The following is a 27,011-nucleotide window of genomic DNA, read 5'->3' on the forward strand; positions in this document are numbered from 1 at the left end:
CCGGGTGGCCAGGCCACTACTGGGGCCGTCAAAAGTGGAATCGGAACTTGCAATGTAGCATGCAAATAAAAATCAGACGCTTTTCCTAATTAGCAAAAACTAGGAGGAAAGGAGTAACAGGAGATCAAGTTGTAGAAAGGGCCCTATAGCGAAGTAATTAAGGTGACCAATCAGAGGGGATGGGATGGGGGAGGATGGAACCTCTTTAAAACTCAGGAGGTTGCCGGGCATGGTGGTGCACGCTTGTAATCCCCGCGCTTGGGAGGCGGAGACAGAAGGATCATGCAGGTTCGCTGGCTTACGAGACCCTGTTTCAAAATATAAAATAGGTCTGGGAGTGTAGCCCAGAGGTAGAAGGGCTTCCAGGAACCCCAGTACCACCAAAAACAAAACAAAACAAAACAAAAAAACTCAGGAGGTACATAAACAAATGTATCAAAGATAAACACCAATCAAGCATGGGATTGAGGGAGGGGAGGGAATGGGATGGGGATTGGATGAGGGCTAACTGAATGATGTGTGCTTATATATCCCCTCAATTCTTGTATTCCAATGTGATGTATGATTACAATGCACCAATAAAAAAATTATTAAAAAAAAAAGAAAAAAGCTCCCTTGTTAATGATAGGATGTTTTACAAATGAGCAGAAGTCAAATGAGCAGAAGGTGTTACCAGCTAACACCTCAGTCAGAAAGTAATGGAAAAATTTGCAAAAGGCTAACATTTTCTACCACAGAAAATATTAAAAATATTCAGGGGTTTGCAAATATATGGTCACTTGTACTTCAAACAGCTCAAAATACAATGCCAATCTTTGACAAATTGGACTGAAAAGGGAAAGATGGTGGAAGAAACAGAGTCTATCTCTGTGCTTTTGATTTGCAGTTTGAGAAGCCTGTAGACCCTTCTTAGATAACATTTGATTCTATTCTACTTTATTATTTCTTACCATGGTCCTGCAGCTCTTGGTTAAAAGGGCCTCCCACAGAAGGTTGGTGGCCCCAGTGACACATGTTCTGTTACTCAAAGGCAGTGTGAATATTTTTAAATGCATAAAATAAAATATACCCCCAACTACAGCTCAGTGGTGGGATACTTGCCTAGCATAATGAAATCTGTGGATTTATCACCAGCAGACACACACACACACACACACACACACACACACCCCAATAATGACCAAAACAAACCAAAACCCACAGGATATAAGAAAGCATCATTGCTAGGTAAGATTGTACATGCCTATATTTCCACTATTTGAGAGGCTGAGACAGAAAAATCACAGGTTCCAGGACAGCATCAGCAACTTAGTGAGACCCTGTTTCTAAAAAAAGAAAAAAAAATTGAAAAGGATAAGATGAAGCCAACATGGTGGTGCAGACCTGTAATCCCCATACTTGGGAGGGAAGAATCACAGTTTTGAGGACAGCCTCAGCTAGTAGTGAGACTTTCTTTCTTTCTTTCTTTCTTTCTTTTTTTTTTTTGCGGGTCTGAGGATGGAACCCAGGGGCATTCAACCTCCAAGCTACATCCCTGCCCTATTTTTTATTATTTATCTTGAAACAGGGTCTCACTGAGTTGCAAAGGGCCTCACTAAGTAGCTGAGGCTGTTCGCGAACCGCGATCCTCCTGATCCTCCTGTCTCAGCCTCCCGAATCCTGAGATTACAAGCCTGCGCTGCTACGCCCAGCTATTAGTGAGACTTTCATCAATCTAGGGAGACCCTGTTTTAAAATAAAAACAGATAGGGCTGAGGATGTAGGGCTGAGGTAGAATGCCTCTGGGCTCAATCCCCAGTACCACTTTCACCCTTTCTGGATTAAATAAACTAATACTTACTTTATAGTTATACCAGAACTGTACAATTTGGAAGAAACTGGTTATCAAGAAATAAGGAAGTCTTATTATGTGCCACTGTTTCAATGCAAATATGCAGACAAAATCTTCAACTTTTTTTTGGGGGGGGGTGGGAGCTGTGGATGGAACCCAAGGACATTTTACCTCTGAGCTATGCCTTCAGCCCTTTAAAAAAAAATTTTTTTTAAACAGGGTCTCACTAAGTTGCTAAGGCCTTTAACATTCAATCCACCTACCTTAGCCTCCCAAATACTGGGGTTCCGGACTCTGCCACCACACCTAGCTCTTACCATTCTTAATTATTCCATTTCAACAGTAAGGAAAGCAAACCTGTCAACAGACAGTCCTGATTTTCTATTCTGCCTGGAACACAGCTATTGCTCTTGACTTTGTCTGTGGGAAATCAGTAATGCCAACTATGAGGCACAAAGTAAATACAGTAAACACAGAAAAGACCCATTACAAACACAGCCGAATGTTAGTATTCTGTTGACAGAAAACCACGACTTGAATGACGCATCTGTAGTTATTGGCATTACTAAACCTACGATTTGCAGAAAATCACTTATAAATTATGCATCTCTCTATTGTTAATCTAAAATTGCTACACTGTGCTCTGACCTAGTAATTCAGCCAGAGGCAGGTTTCACTAGAAAAACCAAAGATTCAAATGTTTGTGCTCTAAAGTGTCCCATCATGAAACATTATTCTGTCTTTGTGCTTAGTAGCACTTTTGAAACCCAAAGCTCCACGTGAATATTAAATGTTATTGGGAGAGGAATCATACAGCACTATTAAAATGTTATTGGGAGCCGGACGTGGTGGCGCACCCTTATAATCCCAACATTTTAGAGGCTGAGACAGGAGGATCGCGGTTCGCGGACAGCCTCAGCTACTTAGTGAGGCCCTCTGCAACTCAGTGAGACCCTGTTTCAAAATAAAGAATAAAAAATAGGGCTGGGGGTGTAACTTGAAGGTAGAGTGCCCCTGGGTTCCATTCCCAGTGCCACAAAAATAAATAAATAAATAAACAAACAAACAAATAAATAAATGAAAAGGCTGCTTTAGAGCAGAGTGCGGTGGTGCATGCCTAAAATGTCACTACTTGGGAGGCTGAGACAGGAGAATTGCAGGTTTGAGCCCAGACTCAGCAACTTAATGAGACCTTGTTTCAAAATAAAAAGGGCTGGGGTTGGGAAGCGGGCGTGGTGGCGCACGCTTGTAAATCCCAGCATTTGGGAGGCTGAGACAGGAGGATCACACAGGTTCAAAGCCAGCCTCAACTACTTAGTGAGGGTCTCAGCAATTCAGTGAGACCCTGTTTCCAAATAAAATAGAAAATCGGTCTGGGAGTATAGCTCAGAGGTAGAAAGCCCCTGGGTTCCACCCCCAGGTACCACACACACACAAAAAAAGCAAAAAAAAAAAAAAAAAAAAGCAGCTGTTTTTCATAAATGTTCCCAAATTAACATGTAAGAGAGAAGTCTAAATAGCCTAAGAACTGCTGTGCACTCTGAGCTCACTTGAGAAGCCAAGGCACTTCTGCCTGGGGAGAGCAGCTCTCTGGCTCTGCTGGCTCCTGGCAGCATCACAAACCATCACACAGGAGGAAGAAGTCATCATCTCTCCTGCCTATATATGGACATGGTCTGTATTAACCGGATTACTGACCAAAATAAACCTATGCCAGGAGGCGAAGGAGATCAAACACAAGAGAGGTTCTCTGAAGTGAACTGATAACAGCAGGACGGTACCGGGGGACTGGCTCTTGCGGCCAGCCAGGGTTTGGCACGCATTTCCAGGTACCCAATGACATCTGCTGGATTTGCCAGTTTAGGGAGACCCATGCCTTGTATGTTCAAGGTCCTGGGTTCAATCCCCATCACCTTAAATAATAATTATTATGACTATAACTACTAAATAATTTTACTATTACTACTAAATAGTAATAATTATTACTATTACTACTAAATTTCTATAGTCTTCTCACCTTTTAAAGTAATCATGCATTTGTCCCATAGTTGATCAGCTACTATTCTTTCTTTCTTTCTTTCTTTCTTCCTTTCTTTCTTTCTTCCTTTCTTTTTTTAGGTACTGGGGATGAAACTCAGGGCACTCTATCACTGAATACATCCCTAGTCCTTTTTATTGTATGAGACACAGTCTCACTAAGTTGCCCAGGCTGGCCTTGAACTTGCAATCCTCCTGCTTCAGCCTCCTGCGGAGCTGGGATTTCAGGCATGCACGTCAGGCCTGGCTTCACCTGCTGTTATTTACATTTGTCTACAACTATTGACTAAACATCTTGCAAGGCAGGCTGCACTCCTTGTGTTCATCCCACAAGCACTGCTATAAAAGAAGATGGAAGAAGGGGAGGGGGAAGGAAGGAAGAGGCACTCTCAGGAATCCTCAGTCCTCTCATATTCCCACCACAGGCCCCCAAGCCCCAGGAAGGAGCAGGTGCACGGCCAGCCGGCAAGGGGCAGCACGCTGTACAGTCCACAGCCGGGCAAGAGACCAGGAGCGGAGCTGGTTTGTTTAACAAGACTTTAGACATACAATTGGAGGATAAAACAAAATGAACACAATTAGCTCATCTGCGAGCCACACTACAAACAAGTCCAGAAGGAAGAAAATCCAGGGAGATCATTAAAGAAAAACTAAATTAAAAATTTGTTGATAGTTTTGCACTATTTGCATAAATAGCTTTCTAGCAACATAGCACATTATAAAGAATCAATATTTTTTCTTTCTCTCTCTCTCTCTCTCTCTTTTACTAAAATTGGAGCCCAGGGGCATTCTACCTCTGAACTATACCCCTGGCACTATTTTTTTTTAAACAGGTTCTCACTAAGTTGTTGATACTGGCTTTGAACCTGTAATCCTCCTGTCTCAGCCTCCCAAATACCAGGATTACAGGTGTGTGCCTTTTAAATACATAATTGTATCTATCCTTATTTAATTTTTATTTATATTTTTGTGGTACTGGGGATGGAACCCAGGGGCATTCTACCCCAAGCTACACCCCCAGCCCTACTTGTATTCTCAGCATTTGGGAGGCTGAGACAGGAGGATCACAGTTTGCAGCCAGCCTCAGCTACTTAGTGAGGCCCTTTGCAACTCAGTGAGACCCTGTTTCAAAATAAAGAATATCCTTATTTAATTTTTACATCAACCCTATCATTATCCCCCTCTTTAAAATGATGACAGTCTAACATAATGGTTTAAAAACAGCAACCTAGCCAGGGGTGGTGACACACACATGTAATCCCAGCATTTGGGAGGCTGAGACAGGATGACACCCTCAGCTACTTAGGCCCTTTGCAACACAGTGAGACCCTGTCTCAAAAAAAATTAAAGAAGAAACTGGGCATAGTGGCACATGCTTATAAACCCAGCATTCAGGAGGTGGAGACTGGTGGATCACAGACATCTCAGCTACTTATCCAGGCCCTTTGCAACTCAGTGAGACCCTATTTCAAAAAAATAAAAAAGCAGCCGGGTGTGGTGGCCCACACTTGTAATCCCAGAATTCGGGAGGCTGAGACAGGAGGATCGCAGTTTGCGGACCGCCTCAGCTACTTAGTGAGGCCCTTTGCAACTCAGTAAGACCCAGTTTCAAAATAAAAAATAAAAAATAGGGCAGGGGGTGTAGCTCGGAGGTAGAATGCCCCTGGGTTTCATTCCCAGACCTAGAAAGAAAGAAAGAAAGAAAGAAAGAAAGAAAGAAAGAAAGAAAGAAAGAAAGAAAGAAAGAAAGACTGACTTAAAAAATAGGGCTGGAGCCGGGTATGTGGCGCACGCTTGTAATCCCAACATTTGGGAGGCTGAGACTGGAGGATCGCGATTCACAGACAGCCTCAGCTACTTAGTGAGACCCTCTACAACTCAGTGAGACCCAGTTTCAAAATAAAGAATTAAAAAATAGGGCAGAGGGTGTAGCTTGGAGGTCGAATGCCCCTGAGTTCCATCCTAGACCCACAAAAAAAAAAAAAAAAAAAGGGCTGGAGGTGCAGCTCGGAAGTAGAATGCCCCTGGGTTCCATCCCCAGTACTGGAAAAAAAAATAATAATAATAATAAAAAATAGGGTAGGGGCTGTAGCTAGGAGGTTGAATGCCCATGGGTTCCATTCCCAGCGCCGCAAAAATAAAAATAAAAATAAAAAAGCCAGTTGTGGTGGCGCACGCTTTAATCCCAGCGCTTGGGAGACTGAGACAGGAGGATCACACAGGTTCAAAGACAGGCCTCATCTACTTAGTGAGGCTCTCAGCAACTTAGTGAGACCCTGTTACCAAATAAAATATAAAATAGGTCTGGGAGTATAACCCAGAGGTAGAAAAGCCCCTGGGTTCCACCCCAGTACCACCAAAAAAATAAAAATTAAAATAAAAATTAAAAAAAGACTAAAAAAATAGGACCAGGAGTATAGCTCGGAAGTAGAACGTCCCTGGGTTCCATCCCCAGTACTCCCCCACAAAAAAAGAACAGGAGCGGTGACGCACCGTTGTAATCCCAGTACTTAGGAGGATAGGACAGGAGGATCACAGGTTTGCAGCCAGCCTCAGCTACTTAGTAAGACCCTCCACAACTTAAGACACTTTTTCAAAATGAAGAAAAAGCCAGGTGTGGTGGCACAGACTTCTAATGCCAGCATTTGGGAGGTAGAGACAGGAGGATCGTGGTTCACAGACAGCCTCAACTACTTATTGAGGCCATTTGCAACTCAGTGAGACCCTGTTTCAAAGTAAAAAATAGGGCTGGGGGTATAGCTTAGAGATAGAATGCCCCTGGGTTTTATCCCGAGTATAAAGAAGGAGGAAGAGGAAGAGGAGAAAGAAGAAGAAGAGGAGAAGGAGGAGGAGGAGGCTGGGAGTGTAACTCTGAGGTAGAATACCCTAGGTTCAAATCCCCAGTACTAAAAAGAAGGACATGAACCCAGGCCAGGCATGTGGTGCACACCTGTAATGCTAGTATACTTGGTAGGCTGAGATAGGAGGGTCACAGGTTTGTAGCCAGCCTCAGCAACCTAGTGAGGTTCTCAGCAACTTAGTGTGACCCTCTTTCCAAAATAAATATTAAAATGGGGCTGGGGATATAACTCAGAGGATTCTGATGTCGGATTCTGTAAAGGATGTAGCTCCTGAATTCAATCCCCAGCATGACAAAAAATGAAAGAAAAAAAATGAACCCTGGGCTAGAACCAGAAAATTTCAGCCTGAACTTTGCCACTAACTGTATGATCTTTATTGTTACTTAACATCTATCTGTGCCAGTTTCCTCATTTGTATATGTATGTAAAACAATTAGGAGCCGGGCGTGGCGGCACACGCTTGTAATCCCTGCGCTTGGCAGGCTGAGACAGGAGGCTCGTGCAGGTTCAAAGCCAGCCTCAGCTACTTAGTGAGGCTCTCAGCAAAGAACTTAGTGAGACACTGTTTCCAAATAAAATATAAAATAGGTCTGGGAGTTTAGCCCGGAGCTTAGAAAGCCTGTGGGTTCCACCTCCAGTACCACAAAAATAAAAATTAAAATTAAACAATTAGGATGACTAGCTAGGTATAGTGGTACATGCCTGTAATCCCAGTACTTGGGAGGCTGAGACAGGAGGATCACAGGTTTGAGGCCACCTCAGCAACTCAGCAAAAACCCTCAGCACCTTAGTGAGACTGTGTTTCAAAATACAAAAATAAAATAGTGCTGAGGGTATAGTTCAGAGGTCGAATGCCCCTGGGTTCAATCGCAGGTACCACACACACACACACACACACACACACACACACACACACACGCGGTGGTGATAACTAAGCTCATAAGGCTCCAGTGAGCATTAGGGGGACCATGGGTTTGAAGTGTTGAGCACAGCACCTGGTAGGAAACCTGTGCTGCTGGAGGTGGAGGCGGAGCGGGTGACAAGGATGGCAAGAGGCCGAGGAGACAGCAGGGCTTATGCAGGTGTGGGATCAGGAGAGGGCAGAGCTACTTTCCGTCCCAGTCTGACTCTTCAGATGGGGCTTTCTACTCAGGGCGCGCTGCCTCCCAGGCTCCTCACACACTTCAGTCTCGTTTCCGGCATCAGACAGGCTTGAGAGCGTGCTGAGCCTTTGCCCACGCTCACAGAGCCTGCACCAAGATGCAGGGACTCTCATTCCAGTGCTCACTGATCGTACGGTAGCAATACCACTGGTGTGTGAGGGCACTTAACGCACTTATTCTTTAATTCTTCCAAATCTAGACTTTGGAACCTATGAAAGTACATAAGCATTTTCTGAAGGAGTTAACTAAAGGAAAGAGAGGCTGGTAGAACCAGGCATGGTGGCAAATGCCTGTAATCCCGGTACTTGGGAGACTGAGACAAGAGAATGGAAGGTTCACAGCCGGCCTCGGCAACTTACTGATGTCCTCTTTCAAAGTAAAATAGGGCTGGGGTTTAGCTCAGAGGTAGAACACCCCTGGGTATAATCCCCAGTATTACCAAAAAAGTTAAAAAAATTAAAAATAAAGAGGCTGGCTGGTGGTCCCCAGGAGAACAGACGGACATAAGTCTAAACATCATCTCGGCCACGCGGTGACGCGCCTCGGGAATCGCAGTGTTTGCCGAGGCAGCAGGATAGCAGGTTGGAGGACAGCCTTTGCAATTAGTGAAATCATGTTCCAAAGTAAAAAATAAAAATGACTCGGGGTAAGCTGGGCGTGGTGGCGCACACTTGTAATCCCAGCACTTGGGAGGCTGAAACAGGAGGATCAAGGTTTGCAGCCAGCCTCGGCTTACTTAGTAGGCCCTCTGCAACTTAGTAAGACTCTGTTTCAAAATAAAGAATAAAATTGGGCTGGAGGTGTAGCTCAGAGGTAGAATATCCCTGGGTTCCATCCCCAGTATCATTAAAAAAAAAAAAAAAGCCGGGCATGGTGGCGCACACTTGTTATCCCAGCATTTGGGAGGCTGAGACAGGAGGTTGGTGGTTCAAGCACAGCCACAGCTACTACTTAGGCCCTTTGAAACTCAGTGAGACCCTATTTCAAAATAAAAAATAAAAAATAGCTCGAAGGTAGAATGTCACTGGGTTCCATTCCCAGTACCAAAAAAAAAAAAAAAAGAAAGAAAGAAAGAAAGAATAAAAGAAATGGGGAGTGGGGAATCTCACTAAATTCCTGAGGCTGGCCTCCTATCTCAGCCTCCCAAGTACTGTGATTACAGGTATGTGCCACAATGCCCAGCTAAAGATAGCTATTTTTTTAAAAAAGAGAATATAAGGTTTATTTAAAGAAGTAGGGTTTCAGTTTAAATGAAGGCCATGATAAAAGGGTTATGTTCCAGAGAAAGGCTTTGGAACAGTCCATTTCTGGAAGTGGAAAATGGCCATGATAGCTATTTTTAAAGGACAAGGAAAAGCCTCGTTCTGAATCAGGTGTGGTGGCATGTGCCAGTATCTGGGAAGCTGAGACAGGAGGACCACAGGTGTGAGGACAGCCTCAGCAATTTAGACAGACTTTCAGCAACCTAGCGAGACCCTGTTTCAAAACAAAAAATAAATGAGCTGTGGTGGTGTATACTCATAATCCTAGTACTTTGGAGGCTGAGACAAGAGGATTGCAGGTTCAAAGCCAGCTTCTGAAACTTACCAAGGCTCTCAGCAACCCAGTAAGACCCTATTTCCAAATAAGAAATAAAATTGGGCTGGGAGGCCGAGTATGGTGACACACACTTGTAATCCCAGTACTTGGGAGGTGGAGATAGGAGGATTGCAGATTTGTGGCTAGCCTCAGCTACTTAGTGAGGCCCTTTTCAGACCCTGCTTCAAAATAAAGAATAAAAAATTGGGCTGGGGGTATAACTTGGAGGTAGAATATCTCTAGGTTCAATTCCCAGTACAAAAAATAATATAAGAAAGGCTGGGTGGGGATGTAGCTCAGAGGTTGGGGTTTAGTTACCAGTACTACATACACACAGAAAAGAAAGAAGGAAGGAAGGAAGGAAGGAAGGAAGGAAGGAAAGAAAGAAAGAAAGAAAGAAAGAAAGAAAGAAAGAAAGAAAGAAAAGGCCTCACTAGGTGTGGTGGTGCATTCTTGTAATCCCAGTACTTGGGAGGCTGAGACAGGAGGATCTCGATTCACAGCCAGCCTCAGCTACTTAGTGAGACCCTCTGCAACTTAGTGAAACCATGCTTCAAACGCTTGTAATCCCCGCGCTTGGGAGGCAGAGACAGGAGGATCGCGCAGGTTCGAAGCCAGAAGCCAGCCGCGCACTGGCTTAGGAGACCCTGTTTCCAAATAAAAATGTAAAAATAGGTCTGGGAGTGTATCCCGGAGGTAGAAGGACTTCCAGGAACCCCAGTACCACCACCCCCCAAAAAATAGGGCTGGGGTAGAGCTCAGAGGTAGAGATCTCCTGGGTTCACTCCCCAGTACTGAAACAAGAAAAAGAAGCCTCATTCTGCATACTTAATTCATTCAAGTAAGACCAAAGACCTTACCTACAAGGTGCTCCTTGGTCTGCACCCCCCACCTCCCAACCCTCTCCTCTTTCCTTTGCCTCTGGGTACTGAATACAGCCAGGAGCTCTAATCATGCTGAGGACGCTTCCCTCACAGGGACTTGGCTCTCCCAGGCCCTCGGCATGGATGCTCTTTGCCCAACAGCCATATGGCACACTCCCTGGCTTCCTTCAGGCCTCTGTTCAACAGCCAAACTGCCCACCCAATCCAAAACTGCTTCCCCCTCACCCTCCATCTCTCGACTCGCCCATGCCCTTCTTGTAGCACTGCTCCTTGCCAAGATACACACACAGTGGGGCTTCCCTATCTGTGCGTTCCACAGCCAGGGATTTAACCAACTGTGAATTGAAATTACTCAGGAAAAGAAATTCTAGAGAGCCGAGCCTGGTGGTGCACGCCTGTAATCCCGGTACTTGGGAGGCTGAGACAGGAGGATTGCGGCCAGCTTCAGCTACTTAGTGAGGCCCTCTGCAACTTAATGAGACCATGTTTCCAAAAAAATAAAAATAAAAGTGAGGAAGCCGGGCTTAGTGGCGCACACTTGTAATCCCAGCATTTGAGAGGCTGAGACAGGAGGATCGCAGTTCACAGACAGCCTCAGCTACTTAAGCACTTTACATCTCAGTGAGATCCTGTTTCAAAATAAAGAAAAAAAATCAGGCTGGGGGTGTAACTCGGAGGTAGAATACCCCTGGGTTCCATCCCCAGTACCGCAAAATGAACAAAAGAAACATATTTAAATTAAGATCATCTTCTTCTTCTTCTTCTTCTTCTTCTTCTTCTTTTTTTTTTTTTTTTTTTTTTTTGCGGTACTGGGCATAGAACCCAGGGATTCTTTATTTTTAAAACAGGGTCTCACTAAGTTGCAGAGGGTCTCACTAAATAGTCTGCGAACCGCAATCCTCCAGTCTCAGCCTTCCGAATGCTGGGATTACAAGTATGTGCCACCACGCCCGGCACCAGATGTTCTTCTCTTAAACTAAAATACTAAGTCAATTCTGATCTACTTCCTAGAATGGATTTTTTCAGATTGACATTTAACTTTGCGTAGCACTAACTGGGTGAAAATAACATGGGAATTCAAAGGCAGGAAAGCCCAGGTACAGCTGTGGCCCTGTTACAGCTAGTGACAACTAGGGATGCTTTACCCTCTTACTCTCTCCATCTCAATAACTTCTTCGGGAATACGGGAAATGAACCGGGCGGTGACTCATGCCCGTAAACCCAGACAGGGGAGGCAGAGACAGGAGAATCGCAAGTTCAAAGATAGCTTCAGCAAAATAGTGTGACGCTCATCTAGCAAGGCCTATTTCAAAAATAAAAATAAAACAGAGGTTGGGATATAGCTTGGAGGTAGAATGCCCCTGGGTTCAATCCTCCATCACACACACACACACACACACACACACACACACACACACTGGAAACAGTGATCTCTGTGGAACATGATAACTCTAAGGTCCCTTTGTGCTCTAATCTTGTGACTCTATTGCAGTATTATGCATGAAGGTTGACAGTCCTCAGTTATTCAACCTCATTTGGGTCCTATCCCTCCTAAACAAAATTGTTAATTAAACGATCCTATATAAGCTGTGCATGGTGGCACATGCTTGTAATCCCAGCATTCAAGGATCGCAGTTCGGGGAAAGTCTCAGCTACTTAGTGAGGCCCTCCATAACTTAGTAGGACCCTGTTTCAAAATAAAGAATAAAAAATAGGGCTAGGGTGTACCTCAGGGGTAGAATGCCCCTGGGTTCCATGCCCTGGACTGCAAAAAACAAAACAAAACAAAACAAAAAAACTAAAATTAGGCTAGGGGTATAACTTCAGAAGTAGAATGCCTCTGGGTTTAGTCCCCAGTACCACAAAAAAAATAAATAAATAAAAAAAATAAAAAATAAAAATAGGGCTGGGGGCATAGTTTGAATGTAGGATACCCCTGGGTTCATGCCTCGATACCACAAAAATAAATAAATAAATAATAGATTGGGTTGAGGGAGCCAGGCATGATGGCTCACAGTTGTAATCCCAGTATTTGGGAGGCTGAGACAGGAGGATCAAAGTTCATGGCCAGCCTCAGCTACTCGTAAATTAGTGGGATCCTGTTTTAAGATAAAGAAGAAAAAATAGGACTGGAGGTGTAGCTCAGATGTAGAATGCCCCTGGGTTCAATTTCCAGTACTGAAAAAAAAAGGGGAGGGGGAGTCCTGGGGGGAGGCGTGGTGGCACAAACTTGTAATCCCAGTACTTGGGAGGCTGAGACAAGAGAATCACAGGTGGCCAGCCTCAGCTACTTAGTGAGGTAAGACCCTGTTTCAAATTAAAGAATAAACCAGGCGTGGTAGCACATGCTTGTAATCCCAGCGCTTGGGAAGCTGAGATAGGAGGATTGTACAGGTTTAGCCAGCCTCAGCTACTTAGTGAGGCTCTTGGCAACTTAGTGAGACCCTATTTCCAATTAAAGTATAAAATAGGTCTGGAGGTGGAAAAGCCCCTGGGTTATAGCCCCAGTACCACAAAAATAAATAAATAATAGAGCTGGGAGTTGGGTGTGGTGGCACTCCCAGACAGGAGTATCTCAGGTTCCAGACCAGCCTCAGCTACTTAGTGAGGCCCTCTGCAATTTAGTGAGATCATATTTCAAAATAATAAATAAAAAATAGGGCTGTGGGTATAGTTCAGAGGCAGAATGCTCCTGGTTCAATCCTCAGTAACACACACACACACACACACACACACACACACACACACTATACATATATATATACATATGTGATCTTCCTCACACACACACACTATACATATATATACATATGTGATCTTCCTCAAATATAAAAAAGAAACAGTTGCTAGAAAGAAAACAAAGATACTTTATTGCTCCATCCATAGGCAGTTATGAAATTAAGTAATTAATTTCAGTACTGGGGACTGAATCTAAGGGAACTATACCCTTTTTATATTTTACTTTGAGACAGGGTCTCAGTTAATTTGCTTTGGCTGGCCTGAAACTTGCAATCCTCCTGCCTCAGCCTCCTAAATAGCTGGGATTATAGGTGTGTGCAACTATGCCCAGCTTGGAATTTAAAATTATTATAAATATAGAGCTGGATCTATTTCCTCAGTGGTAGAGGGCATGCCTAGCAGGTGCCCTGAATTCAATCCCCAGTACCAAAATTTAAAAATTAAAAATTAAATAAAAATAAAAAGTGGGGCTGGGAATGTAGCTCACTGGTAGAGCACCCCTAGTTTCAATTTCTAATACCATTCCTCCAAAAATATTATTCTTTTTCTTTCTTTTTTTTTTGGTGGTAGTGGGGATTGAACTCAGGGACATTCTACCTCTGTGCTATACCCTCAGCCCTATTTTTTTTTTTGGTGGTACTGGGGGTGGAACCCAGAGGCTTTCTACCTCTGGGCTATACTCCCAGACCTATTTTATATTTTATTTGGAAACAGGGTCTCACTAAGTTGCTGAGAGCCTCACTAAGTAGCTGAGGCTGGCTTCGAACCCGTGCAATCCTCCGGTCTCAGCCTCCCAAGCGCGGGGATTACAAGCGTGCACCACCACGCCTGGCTTACCCTCAGCCCTATTTTATTTTTATTTTGAAGCAGGGTCTAGCTAGACTCTTGCTACTTGCTGAGGCTGTCCTTGAACCTGTAATTCTCCTGTCTCAGCTTCCTAAGTAGGATTACAAGGATGTGCTACCACATCAGGCTTTTTTTTTTTTTTTTTTTTTTTTTTTGCTTTCTTTTTCTTTTTATTTAAGGGCTAGAGCTAGAACTCAATGGCAGAGCACCCATTTGTTTAAGCCCCAGTCCTGGAGGGGGAGGGGAATAATTTTTATCATTCAGTAGAAATAGCTGGCACATTCACTCAATACACATACAGTAAACATTTTAGGAATGCCAACTTAATTGTTCAGGTACTTTACTATTCCTGCCCTTTCTAAGCCTAAAAATAAATCATGCATACATATGTACATGTATATACATACACATGCATATATAATACACATAAAATATGGCTATACAAACACGCTTGGTTCCTTGAACTTAGGTTAGTCTCTCCCAGGAACAAAGCATCCACGTCCCACCTTTCACGTGCAAGAGAGCTGATTAAATCCAAAGATTCCACCATCACAGCATAATATCCCTGGAGTCTTCAGGCACATACGATATGCAGACATACCTTGCTTTTTATAGAAAAGGCCCAAAGAAGACATAAGGAAATTATGATTCCCTGTTAGGAATTCCCTACCAATTTACATCGTCTCGGGTTTGGTGGCCAGATTGTAAACTAAGTCAATTAAGAGTTCAAAACGGAAATGCTGAAGCAACCTCAGAACCAGACACAAAAACACGGCGGAACGGATTCGCATCTCGAGCACGTCCAAACGTCGCGGCCAGCGCGATCCGTTCACTGCCGTTTCCAGAAGTACACGGTAATGGGCTTTAATAACATTTATATAATAACATTTCTATAAATGTTCGTCGCGCTGAAAGCTAAAGTAAGTGCCCAGAAAGCCGCAGGACACAAAAGGTCCCTCGCATTCCGTTTATGGCCAGAAGACAGGCCATCTTCTCGGTGCTACATCCCTGGGAGCCCTCCTAGCGAAAAGAAGAATTTCATGGCACTCCCGGTGCTACCGACACGCCAAAATGTCATCCCACAGAGTGGAGGGGCAGCGGCGTCGGCAGCTACGGGTCTGGATGCTGCCAGAATCCCCAACTCTGGGCAAACACCAAACCGGCTGAAGTCGGTGGAAAGTCCCATCCACGAAGCATATATATATATATATATATATATATATATATATCTGCTTTCCTCTGCCCCCACCCTAGCAGCAGCATCGCCGGAGATTTGCTTTGCACCTGCCACGGCTCCCAAGCCTGGGCTTCTCCGACACCCGGAGCACACAGACAGGCCCTGCGGCCTAAAATACCTGCGCCCCTTCTCGGGAAGCGCCGGGAGGTGGGGGTGCGGGGGGAGGAGGGCGCAAGAGCATCCCTCTCGCGGTCCACACCGCCCGCTTCCCTGACAAAGGCCCGGTGTCAAGCCGAGCCACGACACGGGGAGAAGTTGCCGGATTGCCCACCGAGGACCGGCGCGGCTGCCGCTACCCCTCGCTCCCGAAAATCAATACGGCCTGGGCCAAGGCTGGGGGTGGGGATGGGTGGGTGGGCGCAGAGGAGGGGACGGTGTGCAGCCTTAGACGTCAAAACGCCCCCCCCAGCGGAGCGCCCTGGGCGTGCCCCGGGGCGGGCGCGGGGCCGTGGGGGAGGGGAGCGCGGGCCCCAGGGGCATCGCCCTGGGGGGGGCTCGGACCACACGCCGGGGCCGGCGGCTCCCGAGGAAGGCGCGGGTGCGATCCGGGCGGCGGCCCACCTGCGCGCGCACCTGCCGCCCGCGCTCACCTCCAGGTCGGTGTCGGCGGCCTCCGCGGCGCCGAGCATCTCGCTGGGCAGCTCGGCCAGGTCGGTGACGCGGATCAGCCCGTCGTGCAGGAAGATGGTCTCCTCCTTCACCGACAGCCACTGCGCCGAGTCCGCGGCCGCCGCCGCCGCCGCCGCCGCCGCCGCCGCCGAGGAGCCCATGGCCGGGCTGACGGGCCGGCGCCCACGGAGCGCGAGAGGCGCCGCCGCGCTCACCGGCCCATGGCCGCGCCCGCGAGCTCCGCCCTAGGCGGCCCGCGCCGCCATGCCCTCGCCGGCCCGCAGACCCCGGCCCCGCCGCCGCCGCCGCCGCCGCCGCCGCCCTGGCGAGCAGGATCCGCCTCCGCCGCTCCGCAGCCAACTGTCAGTGAGACGCCATCTTGGGGGCGGGGCTCCCGGCATGCCCCGCGGAGTGGACAATACAGGCCCCGCCCCCGGCCGGCCACGCCCCCGCGCCGCGCCCGCGCCTCCCGCTCCCCGCCCTCGCGGCTCCCTTCTCCAGTCGCTCCCGGCCGCTCTGGGTCACAGCGCAGCCCTTCCCTCGCTCCATGGCGCCCCTCGCTCCGGCCACAGGCCCCCCAAACTGAGCAGAGCTTGGACGTGCAAGGCCGGCCGGCTCCTTTAAATGAGATAAGCACGCGCCGCCGGGCGTGGTGGCGCCCGCTTGTCATCCCAGCATTCGGGAGGCTGAGACCGGAGGACCGCGGTTCGCGGACAGCCTCAGCTGCTTAGGGAGGCCCTTGGCAACGCAATGAGACCCTGTTTCCAAATAAAGAATGAAAAATAATAGGAGACCCTGTTTCCGAATAAAAATGTAAAAATAGGTCTGGGAGTGTAGCCCGGAGGTAGAAGGGCTTCCAGGAACCCCAGTACCACCAAAAAAAGAAAAGAAAAATAGGGCTGAGACGTTCCATCCCAGTACTGCAAAAAAAAATTTTTTTTTTTTTTCGGATCTGGGGATGGAACCCAGGGGCATTTGACCTCCGAGCTACACCCCCTGCCCTATTTTTTCTTTAATTTGAAACCGGGTCTCACTGAGTTGCAGAGGCCTCACTAAGTAGCTGAGGCTGTCCGCGAACCGCGATCCTCCAGGTCTCAGCCTCCCAAATGCTGGGATTACAAGCGTGCGCCACCACGCCCGGCTGCAAAAAAAATTTTTTTAAATAATAAATAATAAATGAAATACATGCAGAAGTCTGGGGCTGGAGCTCAGTGGCAGAGCGATCTCCTAGCGTGCGAGTGGCTCGCGGGTCCAGACGTAGCGCCGCAAAAATAAATTAGCTAAGGATGGAGCTCAGTGGCAAAGCTCCCGCCTATCCCTCACGAGGCCCTGCTTTGCATCCTCAACACCGCAAAGAACAAACAAAAATGATTCATTAAAAGTATAAAGCAGAGCCGGGCGTGGTGGCACACACTTGTAATCCCCGCGCTTGGGAGGCTGAGACAGTAGGATCGCACAGGTTCGAAGCCAGCCTCGGCTACTTAGTGAGGCTCTAAGCAACTTAGTGAGACCCTGTTTCCAAATAAAATATAAAATAGACTCTGGGAGTATAGCCCGGAAGTAGAAAGCCCCTAGGTTCCACCCCCAGTACCACCAAAACAAAAACAAAAACAACAAAAAAACGCCCCACTCAGAGGTAGAATGCCCGTGGGTGCCCGAGGCTGAGAAGAGAAGATCGCAGGTTCGAAGCCAGCCTCAGCGACTTAGTGAGGCTGTTAGCAACTCAGTGGGATCCTATTTCTAAATAAAAAATAAAATGGGATTTGTGGTGTAGCAGAGGTACCATGCTAAAAAAAAAAAAAAAGCAACTGGCAGAGGCTTGCAGCAGGTGCTTAGTAAGCTTAGTTTTTACAGGAAAGTCTAGTACAAATGGGCACTCAAAACTCTATGAGGAGCGGAGGTGGTGGTGCAGGCTTGTAATCCTAATACTTGGGAGGCTGAGACAGGAGGATCGCAGGTTCCCAGCCAGCCTCAGCGACTTGGTGAGGCCTTCTGCAATTCAGTGAGACCCTGTTTCAAAATTAATAATAATAATAATAATAATAATAATAATAATAATAAAATATAATAACAAATAATAGGACTGGGGGTTGTTCTGGGTTCAATTCCCAGTACAAAATAAAAACAAAAACAGTAAAGGGGTGGGGATGTAGTTCAGTGGCTCAGTGGCAGAGGGCCCCTGTACCACCAAAAAAAGTCTAAATATTTAGCACCTAGGAGTCAAAGTATAGCCATTTATTAATACATCCTCATACCTTTAAGAGCACTCACAAATAGCAGCATTTTTTTTTTTTTTTTTTTTAGGTACTGGAGATGCAACCCAAAGGCATTCTACCTCTGAGCTACACCTCCAGCTCTATTTTATTATTTTGAAATAGGTTCTCACTAAGTTGCGGAGAGCTTTACAAGTTGCCGAGGCTGGCCTTGAACCTGCGATCCTCCTGTCTCAGCCTCCCATGTCCTGAGATCATAGGCATGCATCACCATGGCCCAGCCTAGCAGCACTTTGTAAAGAACTGGGGTTCCTTAGAGCCGGTTGTGGTGACCCACATCCTTAACCCCAGAGTGGGAGACCGAAGCAGGAGGATGGCAGGTGTCAGGACAGCCTCAACTGGAGGCAGCCGCTCTGAAAATTAGTGAGACTCTGTTTCAAAATAAAATGGAGCCAGGGGTAGAGTTCAGGGGCAGAACACCCCTGGGCTCAATCCCCAGTACCAGAAGAGTAAAGAACAAAGCTGACGTTCCAAGGCCTTGCGCCTGGCTAGGAAGTGGCAGAACAGAGATTTGAACCCACAGCTGGCTCTATCTTGCATTGCCTCCCTCTCAAATATGTAATTGTGTGTGTGTGTGTGTGTGTGTGTGTGTGTTACTGGGGATCAAACCCAGGGTGTGTGTGTGTGTGTGTGTGTGTGTGTGTTTGTGTGTGCAATACTAGGGATTGAATCCAGGGGCATTCTACCTCTTAGCTACACCCTATCCTTATTTTCTTTGTTTTGTTTTGTTTTGTTTTGTTTTGTGGTACTGGGAATGGGACCCATGGGCTTTCTATCTCCGGGCTACACTCCCAGACCTATTTTACATTTTATTTGGAAACAGGGTCTCACTAAATTGCTGAGAGCCTCACTAAGTAGCTGAGGCTGGCTTTGAAACTGTGCGATTCTCCTGCCTCAGCCTCCCAAGCACTGGCATTACAAACGTATGCCACCACATCCAGCTCCTAGCCTTTTTTTTTTTTTTTTTTTGGTACTGGGGATGGAATCCAGGGGCCTTCTACCTCCATGCTACACCTCTAGACCTATTTTATATTTTATTTGGAAACAGGGTCTCACTAACTTGCTGAGAGCCTCACTAAGCTGCTGAGGCTGGCTTCGAACCTCCATCCTCCTGTCTCAGCCTCCCAAGTACTGGGATTACAAGCGTGCACTAGCACGCCTGGCTCTCCTAGCATTATTATTATTATTATTATTATTATTATTATTATTATTATTATTATTTGATGGTACTGGGGTTCCTGTAAACACTTCTACCTCCGTGTTATCCTCCCAGACCTATTTTTATATATATTTTTTATTTGGAAACAGGGTCTCTTAAGCCAGCGCGGCTGGCTTTGAACCAGCGCGATCCTCCTGTCTCCGCCTCCCAAGCGCGGGGAATACAAGCGTGCGCCACCACGCCTGGCTCTTAGCCTTATTTTTTACATTTATTTTGAAACAACTGCAGAGGGCCTCACTAAGTTGCTGAAGCCATCAGAAAACTTGTGATCCTCCTGTCTCAGCCTTCCAAGTACTGGGATTAGAAGAATGTGCCACCATGCCTGACCTTATTTTATTTTTTTATTTTGAAATGGTCTTGCTTGCTTGATGAGAGCTCACTACCTCCGGAGGCTGTACTCAGACCTGTGATCTTCCTGTCTCAGCTTCCCAAGTACAGGGATTATAAGTGTATACCACCATGCCCAGGTCTCTTCATGTTTATATTTCAAAATCAAGTTGCCCATGAATTCTGGTACCACACTCTGGGCTCAAACTTCAGTAACACACACACACACACACACACACACACACACACACAACTGTCCTTTGCCTGAATTAATAAAAACAGCGAAGACTCAGATCTTTCAACTGCATAATGAACAGTTATTTAATATTTTAGCTGCCAAGACATCCTGCTGCCTCGGCATCTATGTGTTGAAGACCCCACTCCACATAGTAAAACTCGGCAAAAAGCCCCGAGAAAGAGGTATCGTCTCTGGCAAAAAATATCCCCCACTTTAGATATCCTTCATAACTATTATTCTCTTGGTATTCTTTTAACTCTCTACACGAATTGCTCTGATGATGTGAGATCAGAAATTGAGTCCGTGGAAATAAACGTCCTTGGCTTTGCTCAATAGTAAGGAAAAAACTGGCCAGAACTCAGATGCTGTGATAAGCATTCCAGCTGCAGCAATCACAAAGGGTCTCCGATCCTCACTCCTATCACTAGGTTAAGCTATTAACTCCGGTAACCGATAGCTCAGTTTAAGGAAACTTTGTTTACCCTTGAGACCCTGCCTAGAAACTTTGGGTGTAACTTCAAAGCAATTTGACTGAAGGACAGCTTAATTGCCAAAATACAATAGAGCCAAGGAGAAAGATTGTTGACCTTCACGCCCAGTGTGAGCGTTCCCCAAAACAGGGAGAATGCCGCATGGCTAGAAATGAAAATGACAAAATAAAGGACAGATATTCTAAATATATATGTATGAAGGAAAGGAAATACCGTAAGAGTAAGAAAGCACTTTTTCATGAAGAAGAGCTTATCATAAGAACGTCCCGACTGGGAAAGAAAGGAATTAGAAAGTTAGAAGCAGGTTGCAGAGGATTTGTGATAAGGAAATGGATTATTAGAGACCAATAGGCCTTTAATAGGCTTTTTGTCTAAAAAAGAGTGTTCAGCAGTCAAGGAAATACATCTGACAACTAAATCCAAGAACTTCACAGTGTTATTTGTGGTGTCTTATTTGCCAAGCTGTGTTGTGAGTTTTTGTAAGCTTTCAGACTTCAGAAGGCAAGGCGGATGAGATCTGAGAGACGCCCATCGCATCTCCCTGGACGCCACATCTCCCCATGCTTGTCATTTGGATATAGATGGAAACTTCAAAAAAGAAAGCAAAAGAAGATTCCATGAGAAGGCGTATTCTCCAAGCCCTGGGCCTTGGGCGTGCCTGTATTGCCTTTGGAATTTACCTTTGGACCTGCCCTGCTGCGATATCGGAGGAGTTAATCTCCTAAATGCTGGACTAGCCATTTACTTTGTTTATATGTAATTTACTCTTGTTTTGCTGTGATTGCCCCCCTTCCCTTTCCTTTTTCTCCTATTATTAATCTCACTGGTGAAGGGTATAAATTTCTCTGGGTTCCTGTAATAAATTGTCATTGGCTCAAGAAGCCTTTGTCCACCTCAAATTCTTTCCCAAGCGCCGTACCTAAAAACTTAGGGAATTCATAGAGGGGAAAGAATTGCTGCAGATAGCCTTCTGCAGAACTCCACCTGCCTTTTGCCCCATCTTTCTGAGGATTTGACCGGGAGCTGACAATAACGACCCAACTGAGATTAGTCGGCAACATTTAGCAATAGTAATTAATTAGTCACAGGACTGCATGGTTGCTACCATACCTTGATGAGACAGCTGATGATTTAATTTTATAGAATCCCCTCTGGAAGTAAGACCTTTTTTTTTTTTTTTTTTTTTGGTGGTACTGGGGTTCCTGGAAGCCCTTCTACCTCCGGGCTACACTCCCAGACCTATTTTTACATTTTTTTAATTTGGAAACAGGGTCTGGCTGGCTTGGAACCTGCGCGATCCTCCTGTCTCTGCCTCCCAAGCGCGGGGATGACAAGCGTGCGCCACCACGCCCGGCTTTGGGTGGGAATTTTAAAAATGGATCAGCAAGCTGGGCATGGTGGCGCACGCTTGTAATCCCAACATCTGGGAGGCTGAGACGGAAGGATCGCGGTTCATGGACAGCCTCAGCTACTTAGTGAGGTCCTCCGTAACTTGGTGAGACCCTGTTTCAAAATAAAGAAAAAAAATAGGGCGGGGGGGTATAGCTCGGAGGTCAAATGCCCCTGGGTTCCATTTCCAAACCTAAAAACAAAAACAACAACAAAAAACATAAAATACAGCTGAAATGGAGACTGGAGGATTGTGGTTCACAGGCAGCCTCAGCTACTTAGTGAGGCCCTCTGCAACTTAGTGAGACCCTGTTTCAAAGAATAAAAGCCAGGCGTGGTGGCGCACGCTTGTAATCCCCGCTCTTGGGAGGCAGAGACAGGAGGATCGCGCTGGTTCGAAGCCAGCCTCAGCTGGCTTAAGAGACCTTGTTTCCAAATAAAATATAAAATAGGTCTGGGAGTATAGCCTGGAGGTAGAAGGCCCCAGGGTTCAATCCCAGTACAATAATAATAATAATAATATTAATAATAATGAATAAAAAGTAGGGCAGGGGTGTAGCTCGGAGGTTGAATGCCCCTGGGTTCAATCCCCAGACCCGCAAAAAAAAAAAAAAAAAAAAAAATAGAGCTGAAATTGTAATCTGAAGGTACAGCTTCATCCTCAGTAACACACACACACACACACACACACACACACACACACCAACAACACAACAACAAAACCAGAACAGCTCTGAGTAGTTGGACCTCAGTTTCCCCGGGGGGCTTGTCCCCAAGAGAAAGCAGCTGGTTGACAGACGGCTCTCTCCGCCCCAGCTGCTGACGCATGCGTTCCGGCTGTGGCTCGAGCTGGGCCCTCTGGGATTCTGTGATATCTCTTCCTTCTGTTGACATGTCTGTACCGACTGTACGTCTAAGACGAGTCTGTAATCCTCACCGGCCTGCAAGTGTGGGAGTGCGGCAAGGAGATAAGTGGACTTTGAGAACCTTAATAGAGCTTCAAGACAGTTGCAGATGGCAACACCCATGTGAATTTCTCTTTCTTTCTTTCTTTCTTCCTTCCTTTCTTTCTTTCTCTCTCTCTCTTTTTTTTTTTTTGGTACTGGGGTTGGAACCCAGGGGCATTCAACCTCCAAGCTATACCCCCTGCCCTATTTTTTATACTTTATACTGAAACAGGGTCTCACTAAGTTGCGGAGGGCCTCACTAAGTAGCTGAGGCTGGCCGCAAACCCAGATTCTTGTCTCAGCCTCCCAAATGCTGGGATTACAAACGTGCGCCAGCACGTCCGGCTCCTATTTTATATTTATTTGGAAATAGGGTCTCACTAAGTTGCTGAGAGCCTCACTAAGTAGCTGAGGCTGGCTTCGAACCTGTGCGATCCTCCTGTCTCAGCCTCCCAAGCGCGGGGATTACAAGCGTGTGCCAGCATGCCTGACTGCAGCCATGTTAATTTCTTTTTTCTTTTCTTTTCTTTTCTTTCTTTTATTTTTGCAGTAGTGGGAATGGAACCCAGGGGCATGCTACCTCTGAGCTACACCCCGACCACTATTTTTATTCTTTATTTTGCATACAGGGTCTCACTGAGTTGCAGAGGGCCTCCCTAAGTAGCTGAGGCTGTCCGGGAACCCGGATCCTCTGGTCTCAGCCTCCCAAATACTGGGATTACAAGCGTGCCCCACCACGCCCGACTCATGTTAATTTCTAAGGCCTTTCAAAACACCAAGGAAGAAATACACACACACACACACACACACACACACACACACACACACTCCTAAGACCAATGGGGGAGACTGATTATTTCCATCCCATTAATCACCGTCTCAAAGGGGAAAGGAACAGACCCACTCAACATCCTCTCTTTGAGGGATCTGGTGGGTCCTGTTTGTTTTTGTTTTGTTTTTTCAATTTAAAAAAAGGTTATTTCAGCTCATGGATGGGGCTTTGCGGCAGCAGGGGGGAAAAAGCCAGATGAAAGAGGTATTTGAGAACAGGGAAGAAGAAATTCTCTTTGGAGCTCAGCTGAATGGTCCAAGTGAAGGAACAGGCGGCGGCCTTGATGAAAAGCCCAACCAAGACTGCGTTCACAAGGCGCTTCTCGCTGGAAAATCAGCACCATGGAGATCCGACAGGGGCTGCGTCTTCCAGCGCCCCCATGTGTCCATCTCAGGGAAGAGGAGTGATAAAGAGTCCGGATGCAAAAATTTAAAGTCGGGCGTGGTGGCCTGCGCTTGTAATCCCAGTTCTTGGGAAACTGAGAAAGGAGGATCTCAAATTTGAAGCCAATGTCAGCTAGTTAGTGAGGCCCTCCGAGATTTAGTGAGAACTCTGTTTCAAATTAAAGAATAAAAATAGGGCTGGAGGTGTAGTTTATTTTATTTATTTATTATTTACTTATTTATTTATTTTTGGTGTTACTGGAGGTGGAACCCAGAGGCTTTCTACCTCCGGGCTATACTCCCAGACCCATTTTATATTTTATTTGGAAACAGGGTCTCACTAAGTTGCTGAGAGCCTCACTAAGTAGCTGAGGCTGGCTTCGAACCTGCGCGATCCTCCTGTCTCAGCCTTCCAAGCGCAGGGATTACAAGCGTGCGCCACCATGCCCGGCGTGGAGGTGTAGTTTAGAGGTAGAATGTCCCTGGGTTCCATCCCAGGTACCACCAAAAAAAAAAAAAAAAAAAAAAAAGAACAACAACAACAAGAAGAAGAAAAGAACAAAAAATAGGGCTGGTGCCAGGTGTGGTGGTGCACGCTTATAATCCCAGCATTTGGGAGGCCGAGACTGAAAGGTCGCGGTTCACAGACAGCCTCAGCTACTTAGGCCCTCCGCAACTTAGTGAGACCCTGTTTCAAAAAATAAAGAATAAAAATTGGGCAGGGGCTGTAGCTCGGAGGTCGAATGCCCCTGAGTTCCACCCCCAGCCCCACGAAAAGAAAAAGAAATAAAATGGACTGAGGGTGGGTGTAGCTCAGAGGTCGAATGCCCTCCGTTCAATTCCCAATACCATAAAAAAGAAAAAAAGATTACTCAGCTATAAAGAAGAAAATGGTGTCACTGTGGGAAAATTGAAGAACAAAATTCTGTCATTTGTGGGAAAATAGACGGAACAGAATATATTATGGGTAGTGAGATCAGCCAGTCTCAGAGCGCATACAGCTTATGTCATATGTGGAAGCTAAATTGGGAAACAAAAGGGACTTCAGGTAAAGGAAGGCTCCAGCCAGGCACGGTAGCTCATGCCTGTGATTCCAGTAGTTGGAAGGCTGAGATGGGAGGATTGCAGGTTCGAGGACAGCCTCAGCAAAAGGTGAGACTCATTAACCTAGAGTTGACGTTCCCCCCACTTTTTATTTTTGGTACTGGGGACGGAACCCAGGGGCATTGAACCCCTGAGCTACACCCTCAGCGCTATTTTTTATTCTTTATTTTGAAGTAGGATCTCAGACGGGCATGGTGGCGCACGCTTATAACTCCAGCATTCAAGAGGCTGAGACGGGAGGATCGCGGTTCACAGACAGCCTCAGCTACTTAGTGAGGCCCTTTGCAACTCAGTGAGACCGTTTCAAAATAAAGACTAAAAATTAGGACTGGGGGTAGAGCCTGGAGGTAGAGTGCCCCTGGGTCTCATCCCCAGTACTGAAAAAAAAAAAAAAAAAAAGGTCTCACTGAGTTGCAAAGGCTCACTAAGTAGCAGCTGAGGCTGTCCTTGAACCACGATCCTCCATCTCAGCATCTTAAATGCTGGAATTACAAGCATGCACCACCATGCCCAGCTCTCTTTTTCTTGTTTCTTGTTGATGAGAATTTATTTTTTAGAGTGTTAGAAAAATATGAACTTTTTATTTTTTATTTATTTATTTTTACAGTACCGGGGATTGAACCCAGAGACATTGTACCTCCAACCTACATCCCCTAGCCATATTTTTTTATTTTTTGCAGGACTCGGATGAAACCCAGGGGCATTCTACCTCCGAGCTACACTCCCGGCCCAATTATTTTATTTTTTATTTTGAAACAGGGTCTCACTGAGTTGCAAAGGGCCTCATTAAGTAGCTGAGGCTGTTTGCGAACCACGATCCTTTTGTCTCAGCCTCCCAAATGCTGGGATTACAAGCGTGTGCCACCACGCCCGGCAAAGACTCCCATTGTTTATGTCCTGGCTTTGCAGGTCGGCATCCTGGGTTGTTCCCCTAAGGACGGTCCTGTCTGCCTTGCTGAAGGTCACTGAAGTTTGACAGTGGCTGGCTGGTCTTAATGGCTGCATTCCAATCACCACTGTTTGGAGCTGGTTTCTGGCTGGTATCTCATGACCTGTGACCTCGTCCCTCTCATTGGGCTTCCTCAGGTGCTTGCAGCAGTTTCCCAAAAGTGAGATGGCAGCTGTGGGGCAAGGTTTGGCTGTCCCATGTCATTTATGCTACCCTGCATTGGCCAAAACAAAAGGGGTAGGAGATGGCTTCTGCGTGTGTGTGTGTATTGGGAATTGAACCCAGGGGCATTCTACCTTTGACCTACAACCCAGCCCTATTTATTTACTTATTTTGTGGGTCTAGGGATGGAACCCAGGGGCATTCAACCTCTCTCCGAGCTACACCCCCTGCCTTATTTTTTTTATTTTGAAACAGGGTCTCACTGAGTTGCAGAGGGCCTCACTAGCTGAGGCTGTCTAGGAACCACGATACTCCCGTCTGGTCTCAGCCTATTTTTATTTTGAAACAAGGTCTCATTAAGTTGTTCCGGGGGCCTTGCTACACTGTCTAGGCTGGCTGTGAACCTGAGATCCTCATGTAAGCCCACCATGCCCAGCTTTAGATTCCACTGTGAAACAATGCAGATGCTAATGAAATGGGTCTTGAAGCATGATCCAGGAAACAGATGTTCCTGAAATCCTTGAAGCATGATCCAGGAAACAGATGTTCCTGAAATCCTTGGAGGAGATCCGTGAGATCAAGTCACACACAAACACAAAGAAAGCAAATTTTCTCAAGGCTTCTTTTTTAATTAGTGCAATACTGGGGATTGAACCCAGGTGCACTCTCCCACTAAGCCACATCCCCAACCCTTATTTTTTTGAGACACGGTCTAAGTTATTTAGGCTGGCTTGTGTGTGTGTGTGTGTGTGTGTTACTGGGGGTGGAACCTAGGGGCTTTTCTACCTCCAGATTGTATTCCCAGACCTATTTTATACTTTATCTGGAAACAGGGTCTAAGTTGCTGAGAGCCTAAGTAGCTGAGGCTGGCTTCGAACCTGTATGCTCCTCCTGTCTCAGCCTCCAAGCACT

The 27,011-nt window shown here is 46.2% G+C and overlaps 1 protein-coding gene across 2 annotated transcripts in view; it reads right to left on the bottom strand.

The window, feature by feature from the left end:
* The window catches only part of HECTD4 (HECT domain E3 ubiquitin protein ligase 4), a gene marked incomplete at both ends in the record, with an annotated part of 174,075 nt that extends 158,129 nt beyond the window's left edge, over nucleotides 1-15,946 (bottom strand). For both annotated transcript variants that reach the window (XM_080717667.1, XM_080717666.1), the window contains one exon: nucleotides 15,767-15,946. In XM_080717667.1, coding sequence (XP_080573793.1) covers nucleotides 15,767-15,946 — 180 coding nt within the window. The remainder of the gene's footprint in view (nucleotides 1-15,766) is intronic.
* Nucleotides 15,947-27,011: the final 11,065 nt, after the last annotated feature.

Source organism: Muscardinus avellanarius, assembly GCF_963383645.1.
Source record: "Muscardinus avellanarius genome assembly, chromosome: 21".
NCBI lineage: Eukaryota > Metazoa > Chordata > Mammalia > Rodentia > Gliridae > Muscardinus > Muscardinus avellanarius.